This window comes from Rhipicephalus sanguineus, chromosome 7 (genome assembly GCF_013339695.2).
Source record: "Rhipicephalus sanguineus isolate Rsan-2018 chromosome 7, BIME_Rsan_1.4, whole genome shotgun sequence".
Classification (NCBI taxonomy): domain Eukaryota; kingdom Metazoa; phylum Arthropoda; class Arachnida; order Ixodida; family Ixodidae; genus Rhipicephalus; species Rhipicephalus sanguineus.
The window spans coordinates 164,666,348-164,679,611 of record NC_051182.1 but is presented as its reverse complement, the minus strand read 5'-3'; the positions used below and the strand labels follow the sequence as shown (position 1 = coordinate 164,679,611).

Sequence of the window (13,264 nt, the reverse complement as noted above, 5' to 3'; positions counted from 1 at the left end):
TCTCAAAGTTTCGAGGAATTCACATAACGCTCAGCCCATCGTTCCGTGTGGTGCTTTTCCTGCAGTAGCAAGCATGAACTAAAATGCAGCCCGCCATCGCAAACTCGGCCCAATATTGTCGCAGAAATCCTACATACACTAATCACGAACGTCCTCCTTAGTTTTTGAAGTGAAATTTAAACTGCACTCCTGTGACGTGTTATTTCTATTAGCGGCGAAACCACACAAAAAATTTCATTTTCTGTATGGTTTCCAGAAATACAGAAATTCAGTCTTATTATACTTCGAAAACACTAATACACACATAGGCTTCCGCCAACACGTTTTTCTAAATGTATGACTGCCTAACGACATAATATATTACTTGGGATAGTGAGGCGCTCTCTGTGCCAGGTAAGGTGTAATCTTTGTATTAAAACATGCAGAATGAAGAAAAAGCTTATATTATTTTAAGTTCAAATAAAAATAATCCTTCTAAAAACAGAAAATGAAATATGCTCTAGGCTTGCCTGGATTTTGAAAGTCTGTAATTAGTGTACTTGTGCATTTCGGGGCATGTTCCTTGCACCTATTATTGTTAACACGGTCATGTAAGGTTGCGTGACAAGCCAATGGGTCCAGTTAAACAATTCCGGTTTAGTCAAACATCGTCATTCAAGTACCAAGCAGGAGCAAAGGCACACTCTTACCGTGTGCGTCCCTGTAGTAGGCGTGCGTGACACTCCGGAACCTCTCCTGGCCCGCCGTGTCCCATATCTGCGGTATTAGTGCGGGCACCATGAGGCACGATGAATGGCAGCACTTGTAGGCACGCCGATTTCTGTCACACAAACGGCACAGAAAGCGCAGCCTGCGCGCTAGAGGACTATCTTGCGCAGCTTTGTTGCTCAGCAAGCTCGCGAGATCTATGAGGCTGTATGCCTCAGTCTAGAAGCAGATAAGTGCGTGAACACACCTTCACTGGCTTCGCATGCCAATGAAAAAGCTTATCTAAAGCGACTTTGCAGTTATCTGTGCAAGTAGCACCGTCTGCACCTCTTTGTGGGTTCTGCATACGTGTGTGCATTGCCATCGTTTTGCGTCAGTAAACTTTCAGTTGATGTCCAGCGCCAGTTCCATTTACGTGTCTCTTCCTTGTGTGATTGTTTTCTTGCGCTTGTTGAGACGTACAAGTTCAGTTACCACCAACTAGCCTGAATTACTACGTTGAATAGCCTGCACAAACACGTCTAAACTCGCTGCCTGACGACGACCTGATGCGTTGGCCGAGGATTGCCCGGGTACATGTCTCTACACTTCCTATACGAGGAAAGATCATGAGTCGTCTCTGCAATCAGTTGCTGAAAAAGTTGTCCTGATGTTCAGTTGGCATACCAATCCATATGAGAGAGTATTCGCACCTCAACAGCTCGGGGTCATGTGACCTGAACAGAAACGTCACGAATGGCGTCACTGATCGAGCGGCACGTCGCTGTCGACCCTGGCTCTGGCACTAGTGATGATGGCAAATAGCGAGAACCGCGAGGCGGTACGGCGTAGGTTACTGGCCCTAACAATTAAACTGGCCAGCCACTGACACTGGCAAAATAGACATACTTATGCAACGCTAGGCAGAATCTTTCCTCTTATTCAAATTGTACAGAGGGGTATGACGTCACACGTGACGTTTTTGCTCAAGTCACACGATCCCGAGCTAATGAGGAGCAAATAGACTCTCCCGATGCATATATACTAGAGTCGATCACTAAACATCGCTACTTTTGGCTTGCCACGCTGTTAGATTGGTACTGCGAGATTTCGGTTTCGAGAAAGCAAAATAACGCACCGTAATTCCCAAGTGGGGAACGTTACACAATAAATATCCACATACAGATGTCTTCGTTGATAAAATCGTAATCTGAACTTGTTCGTTTATCACTCTTAATTTATAACAGCCCAACACGAGATAGAGACAGCAGGTAAGTGCATAGCGTCGATTCGAAAAAGTACTTATCAATTGCTTACAAATGAGTTGGCATTGCAACCTGCTGGGCGGAGAAATCCTCGAAGCAAGCGACACTAGTCGAGGATGACCCATGACACCATTTTTGCTGTCCTTTAAAATGATGACCTTACGTTCTGTGTAATTATTTATCTTAATGTATTTTCCTCTGTATGTCGAGCCATACAGGATATCTGTGTTTGGACGTCTACATGTGAACTTATTCTACCAATTTGAACTTGTGCTCCACTACTTGTGCACAAATCAACTTATTTTGCCTATTTGAACTTTCATGTGGTGTTCGATTGTACTGTATTTGCACATCTTATGTTGACTGTATAGCAGTTTGTGCCCTTATTACAATTTTTTTACTACATATTTTGTCTGCTAAGCAAGAAGCACTCCATCTAAGCAAGAAGGAATAGGCGGTGCCACCATAATGGCACCAACCTCTCTTATTCATCATTTCAAAAAGAAAAAGAGTCACGGTAGCGGGTGTCAAAGGCGGGAGCGTCATACCGTCATTTATATATTGATTGCGTAGAACGAGATCGCAAAAGAAAAAAGAGAAAAAAAAAACATGGTTGATCTCTTCGTCATATGAATCGGTATGACACGAAAATACGTGAAACGTGTCCTCGCAGAAGTTGAATGTTTTTATTATACATTGGTATACGAGAGCTTGCACCACGTCTATTGGTGTTTAGTAGCTATAGCACCGCTTGATGTGGACGCGCCCACGTTGACGCCAGGTTACACACCTCCCTCCCGGCGACTAACGCCCATGAACATGATTAAACTTTTGTGGTAACTGTATTAGTTAACATACACCTGGACACAGCATATGTTGAATCCAGCGCAAAGATGGCTTCAACATGCACATAATGGACACTAACTCGACATGAACTCTTTCAAAGCGTCGTCATTTGCGGAGAGAAACGGCAAGGTATGCGCTCCCTAGCAATCGGTGCCAGAGCGCTCGAATCTGTAGGCGGCGGAGAAACACCGTTAGTCGATTTGGAAGCGGCCCTACGCTGGCGGGCAGGCGTCACACGCTGACGCGAAAGGCGAATCGCGTAACTGCGTCGTCACCGAATCGAATCACCGTAGACGCCGCATTTCACCGACCATATTGCTGCGCATGCCTCCGCCGCGCTGAGACTACTGAAACACTCGCAGTCGGTGCTCCTTAGTGTCATGATGCATTACTCGTGGCCCCCGAGATTGGCTCCGGCAACGCGCCGTTGCCACGCGCTGTTGCTCAGGCCGTTCCATTCTGACGGGGAGAGTGTAATCAGAAAAAGCGGTGTGACAGCCAGAAGAGCGTCGCTTCTTGAACGCTGATCTTCTTTATTGAGCTTGGCCTAACGTCGCCTTCCCGCGGAATGTCAAAGAGTTAAAAGAAAGACCACAACACGGCCGGGCTAGAAACGCGACGGGAAACGCGAGCGGGGAACGCGGTGTGACAGCCAGGTGAGCATCGCAGAGCTATTTATTAATGTGGATGGATGCTATGAGCGAGGCTTGGGCTAAAACCGTGTAAGGCGTTGACAAAATTACACTTCTTTTGGAAACATTGCCGAATGGGAAGGCCGTAGCAACGGTGCAACAGCGCGTTCCCGGAGCTAATCGCGGAGGCCATGCATTTCTTCATTCTACCGCTCCCAGACGGAGACACCACCCCGCGAACCAAGCACACTTTGAGAGGAAAGTGTGAGAGATAAAAGGCGCGTTCGTGAGGCCCCTGCATGCGTTACCATGGCGCAGCGGCCGTCACCTATCGTCGCAGACCAAGATATCGTGCGTTCGACGCCCACTTACCGAACTTTTCTTTTTTTGCCATTTTATGTGAATTTTGATCATGTGACGTATTTCCGTGACGGAAACACGTCATGAAAGTCTTGTTAGACCCCGGCACAAAACACTTGCGTGTTAAAAGGAAAGCTGCTCACCTGCAGTTTAACCTTGTAGTCATCTACGGTCACAACCTTGTTCTGCAAAGAGACAAACCACAACAACTGTCGTTACGTCACTTCTTAATCTTAGCACGTTCGATAAAACATAGCACTCAGCAGCAGCAACATAGCATGCAACGGGGCATTCAACTTTCTGACGCGTCACTAGACAGTCACAACAAGGCAACAGTAGCCAGGCTCCCTTGGCGGGGCATAAAAACACCGACGACCCGAGTTTCGTTGAGACTTAGCACCCTAGATCAATTAGCTGAGAGAAGCTTCTCCGTGTCAAATCATGAGGCGGGGCAGTTAACGAATACGGCTTGCGTTCACAGAATATGGCTTCAGAACGGCGCAACAAGGAAGACGAAAAGACGAATGATCACACGAAGACAGGCGCCGTGTTCGTGTGATCATTCGTCTTTTCGTCTTTTTTGTTGCGTTGTTCTGAAGCCATGCATCTGTACCAACTCGCCCAATTGTCAGTTCACAGAACACTCCGTAAATGCAAGAGCCAGTCAATAATAATAGAGAACGTAATTTAACGAAAGCAGCCGGTCAATTAGATATTGTTTTTTAGAAACACATGCTCTTTATGAACTCACAGCACAAAAGACGTCGACGAAAAATACGCCCACAGAACCAGTGGACTCCCAACTGGAGTTTTTTATTTTAAGAAACACAATTTTATAAATGTCATCCACCAATACAGACAAGATATGGCACTATCGTCGAACTGAATGAAAATCAGTTTATTGAGATGATTAAAAACGTTACAGGATGTTAATATGCAGAAAAAGGTCCCCAAGTCAAACTTGCTGGATATGATTAGCAAAATGGAATGGAAACAACTTTATTGTGGAAACAACTTTCTTGATATGATTAGCAAGGCCTCTGTTTCTGTTCAAAAGGAACACTGACGGCATGTCATGTGACAGCATACTATTTCTGACACACTGCCTTGTCAGTCAGTCAGTCAATGGCGGGAATCAGTCAGGTTAAACAACATTGTCCAGCATCTTAAATATAACGCCACAGTATACAAGTGGCGCAATACGGCAGCCACGAATAAAACGATGTTAAGATCAACGTGAGGGAACGAAACCCAATACCAAGGAGCTTTAAAGATGACTGTAAGAGGCAAGATGTTAGAATGATGTGTGGTATTGCAGGCGAGACTCGACATTGGCACAGGTAAAGAAAAAAAAATTCGTGTTTAGCTTTTTTATATATATAGACCTGCTTCAAACGAGAGAAGAGCAAGCGAGATGGAAAACAATCACCAACAAAAAACGAGCTTCGCCTTCAGATCCTTGTTCAAATGACGTCATAAATAATGGAATGACTTCTAATGACCGCATTTGCTGAAAGTACTATAACACATTTTTTTTATTAGATCCATTATAGCAGATGTACAATTCGTTGGGCTAAATCTCCAAGCCGAGTCGCAGCGACATCGTCACTCAGGATCGCATGTTTTCGCCTAGTTGGTTCTCTGGCGCATGCCCTGTCGTCTTTCTCGTCCCCGTCATTCCAGCGCTATGGCGTCATTTACGACATCGCGAAAACCGCAGCGGCGCAAGCCCCCGAAATATAGGTACTAAATAAGTAATCTCAGAGCGGCGGATCACTTGAAAACCATGCGAGACGGTTGCCAGATTTCGTCACTATTCTCATCACGGGAACATACGCAAGCAGAAGAAGCATCTCAGGAGTCTCGTTTATGCTTTATTGAAGACAGCCTCACAACAGACATCACCGGTGTAGAGCGCACCACAACGAGCAGTGACACAGGCGCCACTGGCGATGTCGGTGTCCAGTGTACTGAATAATTCAATTGTCGCATGACCCACGCGCAGTGTCGAAACTACGCAATATTTCTGGCTCATTCTTCCCTGAAACGCACCGCCATGCCGCACTGTTAAAGCCACGACAAGCGAACTTGATCACTCTTGCTACTGTGATTCTTCTTTCTATTCCTTGCATGAACCTTTCATATTGTCTAGTTATTTGGTCTGGTTGCTCAGCGTCTAAGAAGTCGCGCTGCTAAGCTCTGGGACGCGGTTTTGATTTCCAGCCACAAGAGCCGCATTTGCACTTGGGGTCAAATGCGAAAACACACGTGTACAAGGAAACTCCAGTTAATCCGGAGCCTCCTCCTACGACGTGCATCACAATGATATCGTGAGTTTTGCACGTAAAACCCAGGAATTTAATTATTTTTACATTGTTAGGGCACATGCATGGATTAAGAGAAGTGTAATAATAGTCGGCCCCATTTACAAGCACCAACACCTGCCTTGAACAGATGACATTACAAAAAAAGAGCGCTACCAGTAGCGAAATAACCGGGCATGTTAGGCACTATCTCCTCGCCAATGCGATTTAACGACGGAGTCTCATATACGCGGCGGAAAGAGCGTTCAAGCCAAGTCGAAATGCGAAGAGACGGCGTACATGGCGTATGCTTCCGGGAATCACACGCGCTTCATGCATGTCTTTTTTATGCGCTTCACACTCGAGACCTATGTTTGTCACGATCATTACACGAATGCATTACACTACATGTTTGGCGAGACTCCAAGCAGGTGCAACTTTTCCCACCTACTGATTAACTACTGCTGCATCCATGGAACTAGTCGAAACATTGTTCGCAATCCCATAAGCGAGTTACCAACGATGGTGAGACGCCTTGGGTACACAGTGGCAAAAAAGACATTTCATGCCCGGCGAAACAGAGGAAAGAGCAAACCACACAAAGAGAGCGAATTTTGTTTTCGTACAATGCAAACCATATCTACAGACAAGAAAAAACGGCACGTCTGAAAGTATCGTGCATATCTGAACTGCTGCAGGAATCCATGGAAATGAGAAAAAGAGAACAAACTACCGTCAAATGCACGTACAGGGTGAACTTCCGCCATCTTGAAACGAGAAAGCTACGGAACAAAGAACGGTGCTCACACACAAACGAAGAGTTTCGACATGTGCAGGACTGTTCCCCTCACGTATAGTGCTCACTCCCGTTTCTTTGGCGCAACATTTTGTGTCAAAAATGAAAAAAAGTTCGAGTTTATCCCAAGCAAGCATATGAACTTAGAAGCCTCCCTTGATTTTTCAGGTTGTGTCAAGAATGTAAGAAAGAAAACGCATAAAACTCAACCGAGAAACAAATTTGGCACAGATTCATACCCCCCCCCCCCCATTTTTTTTTAGTTGCCGCTCACTGCCGGTGAAGTAAAGCAGGAATCAGATAATAAAAACGGCGACACAGAGCGAGGCGACGAGGGCACTTTCAAACCTCGGCGGCCCAGAACTCTTTAAGCCATTAAGAGCTTCGTGCGGAAAGAATCGCGTAGAAAGAGAAACTATGCCAAGTGTAGTTGGCGTGCTAGAATGTTCAAGACAGAAGCTCCTTCAACGTTGGAAAAAAAAAGTTAAATGTACGAGAAAAACATCCAGTGCGGTATATTGAAATAGATTAGGTATTCAACACTGCCAAGGTTCCTTCCGAGGTTTTTGTAAAAGCAAATCGTTGTACGATTGAGACCGTCGTAAAATAGATGCTATTGATAAACTTTCTTAAACTGCGCGAGAAGACGAAGACACAAGTAAGAAAACATCTTCCAGTTTAAGAAAGTTCATCGCAATGAACCAACTAGCCTGCCACCAACACATGCTCTTGAGCAAAGAAAAAAAAGCGGGCGGGGGGGTGTCCTAGTAACGGAAGGATTTCTGGGGGAGCACTTTGACGGCATTTTTAAGCAGCTATGTAAGGCACAATAATAAAAAATAACTGATGAGAATGAGCCTTCGGCTTGAAACGAATGCGGCAAAGGACAGCAAGATTTCCTTTTGCACGAACACCATGTCAGGAATGTTATTACTTATTCACAGCACAATGTCCCAATGTACTGCTTAAGAAACGCTGCATACATTTTGAGTTTTCACTACAATAGAATTGCCGATTAGCCGAGATCTTAAAACATTCTTATAGCTGAAAGAGTTCACCAATAGCGAACAGAAGGCCCTGTACTGAGTACAGACCGGACATAAACGTAAGCGGTTAAAGTCCCTGGATGTTGTGAGAGTGAGAGGGATGAATAGGAAGGACGGGAGGTTAACCAGATATTAGCACTCGGTTTGCTACCCTACACAGGAGTGGGGAAATGGGAAAGAAGGTGTAGAGAGAGAGAGAAAGAAAAAAACCGAAAAATGCGAGCGCGCATGCCGACACACACACACACACACACACACACACACACACACACACACACACACACACACACACACACACACACACACACACACACACACACACACACACACACAAACAAACAAACAAACAAACAAACACACACACACACACACAAACACACACACACAAACACACACACGCGCGCACCGAGGACAAAAAGGAATAAGGAAAGACGTTCTGATTACAATCGTTCAGGAAGGCCGGCCGATAGCAAGAAGCGGACGTTGTGTATTAGCATATACGGTGTTCCTCTGACTGCATTTTATGTGAATTTTAGTGTTACGTGGCTGGAGTATAAGTTGTGTTGGTGTTCGGGTCACTACGTGAATGGACTTAGATGAGCTCTCCCCAGGTGCTCTTTTATGTAATTTTTCTTTCGTTGTGATTTTCACGTATCCTATTATACGTGAAAAGAAGCAGCAGGCGCTATATAAAAACGCGAACATCTCCTGAACAACATATAATAATAAAAAAATGCGACACATACCTTTGCGCGTAATGTTCATTCAGGAACAAAGCCGAGTACGAGTACGTGATTGTATTAGAGTGACTCATTTTCTTTTTTTTATATTTAATTTTTGGCCGGGCTACAGAATTTACAAAGCAACCTTCTTCCACAGGTTCCCGCGACCGATGCTCTACAAGAACCGGAGCGATATGTCTCAGAAGCGTTCGGTATTAATAATCTGTCATTTCATAATGAAACTGACCGGCGCTGTCGCATCAAGCCACACCGGATCGAACAGGTTCCGCGGCAAGGACGATACCAAGGCTGTTCGTTCTCCTGCGATTCCTCAGACACACTCGTCTATGTAGCCCAGCATTAAAGAAAGTAAGGGCAGGCAGTCAGAAGTGAAATGCATAGCGTCATCGTGTTTTGGCGTCGGCGATATAACAGCGTCACGGATGTTCTTCCAGATCTTCACTGAAGAAGGCATTCGTTATAGCGGGGAAAAATGAAAAGGATTAAAGAATTAAAGAAGATTACTCTTTCAACTGCCGCTAAGTATAACGTAAGTAATGCGTATAAATACATCAATGTGGAAAAAGCGCGGAGAAATAACTTAAACAAACCGCATTATTTGAAGAAAGAGAAAGGGACTATACCGGAGCCAACCATGGAAGCGGGTGAGGAAATCGGCTGCGCTATTCACCCTCCCGATTAACTTGATAGAGTTTATAGTTCACAATTCTTCTTGACTTCAATATTCTGGATTGATGCGGTATTCTCCTGGATTTATGATGGGTGTTCCTTTACCAGTCACGAATATGAGCCATGGTATTACATTGCGGGCCCGTTCCTCATCCTTCGGCCGATGCGACGGAGGATGTCGAACCTCTCTCGGGGCAATAGGGTCTTCGGTAAACGCTGCCCTAAGTACACAGCAAGGCAGTGGACAAGCGGACACCCACGCGCCGTCAATATCCCCGCTGTTGGGACGAAGATATATCCCGCACCGAAGAAGTCTCGCGCAAACCGAACACCGCCCACTCTGCAGCCGCCGTCGCCGCAACACGGACGCTGGAAAAGAACGAAGCTGCTAAGCAACGAATCGATGGGCAGCTTGCGTAGTGCTGCTGAACAGTGCTCCGCTAGTAGCGTGCAGCGCAAAGCGACATCCGAGCATCAGTGCATGGGTTCACTACGACGCGTACGTCCCGTAAGCATAATATGCGGTGCTTTCTTACCAGATTAGAATTCCGTAAAGGTGTGCATTAATTAGTGCTGACTCCCGTGCTGTCGTACGTCTCCGTATGTCTCGCGCAAATGATTTTTCCGGATGTATTTCTCTATTGCAGCGGCTCAGAAGGATGCACATTTGTCGATGTGATGAGAAATCGCCGAACGGGGAACGTCGGTGGAGCCAACGTTTCGACAAAGGGACAATTCTTGACACGAAGACAACTCACTCACTCACTCACTCACTCACTCACTCACTCACTCACTCACTCACTCACTCACTCACTCACTCACTCACTCACTCACTCACTCACTCACTCACTCACTCACTCACTCACTCACTCACTCACTCACTCACTCACTCACTCACTCACTCACTCACTCACTCACTCACTCACTCACTCACTCACTCACTCACTCACTCACTCACTCACTCACTCACTCACTCACTCACTCACTCACTCACTCACTCACTCACTCACTCACTCACTCACTCACTCACTCACTCACTCACTCACTCACTCACTCACTCACTCACTCACTCCAACTCCAACGTCCGACCTACCAGCTCCCAATAACGTTGCACGGATTTAGTGCAACCCGACACTGAGACCGTGCAGAATTCGGCTTTTAGATGGCGCGGTGGAGATGGAAGCGAAGGCGCGCCTAATAAAACGCAGCGAATATAACGATGACAAATACGAGCGCGCGCACTCCGAACGCGGGGCTTAAAAGAGGAGGAGAAAAAAAAAGCTTCCGACATCTCCAGTGTCGCGCCTGTTGACGGCGCTTCGAGTGTCTCCATCTGTCCTCCTCTCGCACTCCTCTATTCTTTTCCTTAAACAAAAAAAAAATGTTCTCGTGAATCTGGGGCATCGTCCAGCCGGGTTTTCATACCGCAGCCTTTTGTCACACGGTCGAGTGAACGAACATCGGCTCTGCACGATTGTTTCGGCTTGTCCTTGGTGGGAACACGGGGACATTTTGTTCCCAGAGAGTTCCCAGCGAGGCCGTGTTCCTCGGAGAAGCGTCCCGAGGAAAAAACAAGTCGATTCTCGGCTCAGTGAAGGAGATCGATATTGCAACCTCATTGGGGCATAGTCAATATCAGCAGGAAAATGCATCGTCACCTCGTTTACCCCTTAATCTGACCCAAACAATTTACCCTATACTTGTGGGCCTGTTATCCGGTCGACCTTTTCGTCCCCGAGAAAGTCAACGAGAGATGGCGATGTGGGCATCTTCGTGAATCTCGATTGAAAGGAGTTGAGAGCTAAGGCAGGGAAGCACAAAGGAGGCGCCTGTGTACGCTTCCATTTGAGCTGTGTGTGTGTGTGCGTGTGTGTGTGTGTGTGTGTGTGTGTGTGTTTGTGTGTGTGTGTGTGTGTGTGTGTGTGTGTGTGTGTGTGTGTGTGTGTGTGTGTTTGTGTGTGTGTCCTTCTTTGTCCTTGTGGGTGTGCGCTACGCCAAACAGTCTCATGGATCATAACCAACAAGCCCAACAACGCGCCTCGAGCAATTTCATTTGCCCTCGTGTTTGACTGCGCTCAATCACCTTCCCTGCCTGAAAGAGAGAAAAAAGAGAGGAGATGACACGGATGTTAACCAGAAAGGTGCCTCGTGGGCCACGCTATACGCTGGGCTAAACTGGAATGTTTACGCACGAGGGAATGAGAGAGGCACAGCAGAAGACACGAATGCGTGCAGAAATGAGATGGGTTCGTCGACGAGATTGTACTTTCTTCGTATGAGTTTTAAGAAGGCCTCCTAAAAATTGAAGGTTGCCTTAGGTAAAAGCGAGCAGCCTCGCTCAGCGGCTGTATCATCTGGGCGAGGCGGGCAAAGTCGGTGTCGCCGTGATACATACATACATACATACATACATACATACATACATACATACATACATACATACATACATACATACATACATACATACATACATACATACATACATACATACATACATACATACATACATACATACATACATACATACATACATACATACATACATACATACATACATACATACATACATACATACATACATACATACAACGAATCCGGCCCTCCAGTATGCACGAGGATAATGCACCAATCAAAAAAGTCTTGCGGCTCAATATTCTAGGCAGGTGCCAGCGTTCGGCGAGGCAGTATACGCGGCATTTCGCGTATGTATACAGTAAAGGTATACCTTACAGGTGTATCTTTAACACGCCCTCACGAATGACAGGCAGCGCAGCGAGAAGAGCAGACTGAAGGAAGCGAATAATAACGAAGGCGCCGCATATCGACCGCGCCCAAACGCACCTGTTCGAAAGTAAGATCTCGGAATTCGGAGACGATCGTTCGCTGGCGTCGGCTATCGCTACGTGCCCTTATTTGACATCATCGTTATAGTACAATGTGCTTCGAAAGTGTCGAACGCCTTTCGGGAGTACAGTGTGTATTTAAGCGGGAGACAGCCAGGGCGGTGAGGGGAGATCGATGGGAAACTTGGCAGCGTCCCCGTTTTGCGAGACGGCCGTGGGGAAGAGTGCAAGATGATTAATGGCCGCTGTGAGGCGATACGTGAAGATTTAAAAATCCTGCTCACAGCCCGGTGACGACCACGAGGCAAAGATAAAACGAGGAGAAAGATGACAGCTTTTGTTGCAGCAGAGGGCGAAGAGGACACAGAAAATATGTCGATGGACGTCGACAGAAAGTACAAAAGGCGACAAAAGATGCTCACGACGACGAACGGCCCCAGTTGGTTCGTTCTTTCTCCAGAAGAAATATAAAAAAGAAAACAAAGGCAAAACTACGAGAGGAGAACTGCCTGCGCGTCCTGCCTGACCTTTTTGGCACGATTCCCTGTTCGAAGAATTACGGGGCGCGCGGAATTACTACAGCCAGAGCTACTCCCGGTGGCGCCCGTCCCTCAGTGCGACGGTTCTGCGCCACTTTATTGCCGCAGAAGCCCGCCCACCAAGATTTTACCACATCTCATACAATAGCTGCGGTTTCTATGTGCTGCCACGATATTGACTCAAGGTATACATTTGAAGTACGCCGTTTGCTACGCCCTCCAAGTTGTCTATACGTGCAAAATATAGGAGCACGCCAGGATCACCGATGAAAACTCAGGCCAACTGCACGGGACTAAAGAAGAGACTGCCTTCTTGCGGTGTCAAGGCATTTTCTCTTAATTGTTTGTTTACAGGGCACAAGTTCGTCCAGCTTAAATTGTACTGTGCGTAACAATGTGATTATGAGGGACGCCGTAGTCGAGGGCTCCGGAAAATTTCGACCATCTGGTGTTCTTTAACGTGCGCTGACATCGCGCAGTACACGGGCCTCTGTACGTGAAATAAATTCCAGCAGATTCCACGCACTGTGGAAGC

General features: G+C 46.4%; 1 protein-coding gene across 2 annotated transcripts in view; it reads right to left on the bottom strand.

Annotated features, from left to right (window-relative positions):
- Positions 1 to 13,264, bottom strand: part of LOC119400460 (ras-related protein Rab-37) — a 115,705-nt gene that overhangs the window by 9,936 nt on the left and 92,505 nt on the right. For both annotated transcript variants that reach the window (XM_037667507.2, XM_037667506.2), the window contains exons 3-4: positions 3,934 to 3,975; positions 690 to 756 (exon numbers count right to left, since the gene is read on the bottom strand). In XM_037667507.2, the coding sequence (XP_037523435.1) occupies positions 690 to 756; positions 3,934 to 3,975 (109 nt within the window). The remainder of the gene's footprint in view (positions 1 to 689; positions 757 to 3,933; positions 3,976 to 13,264) is intronic.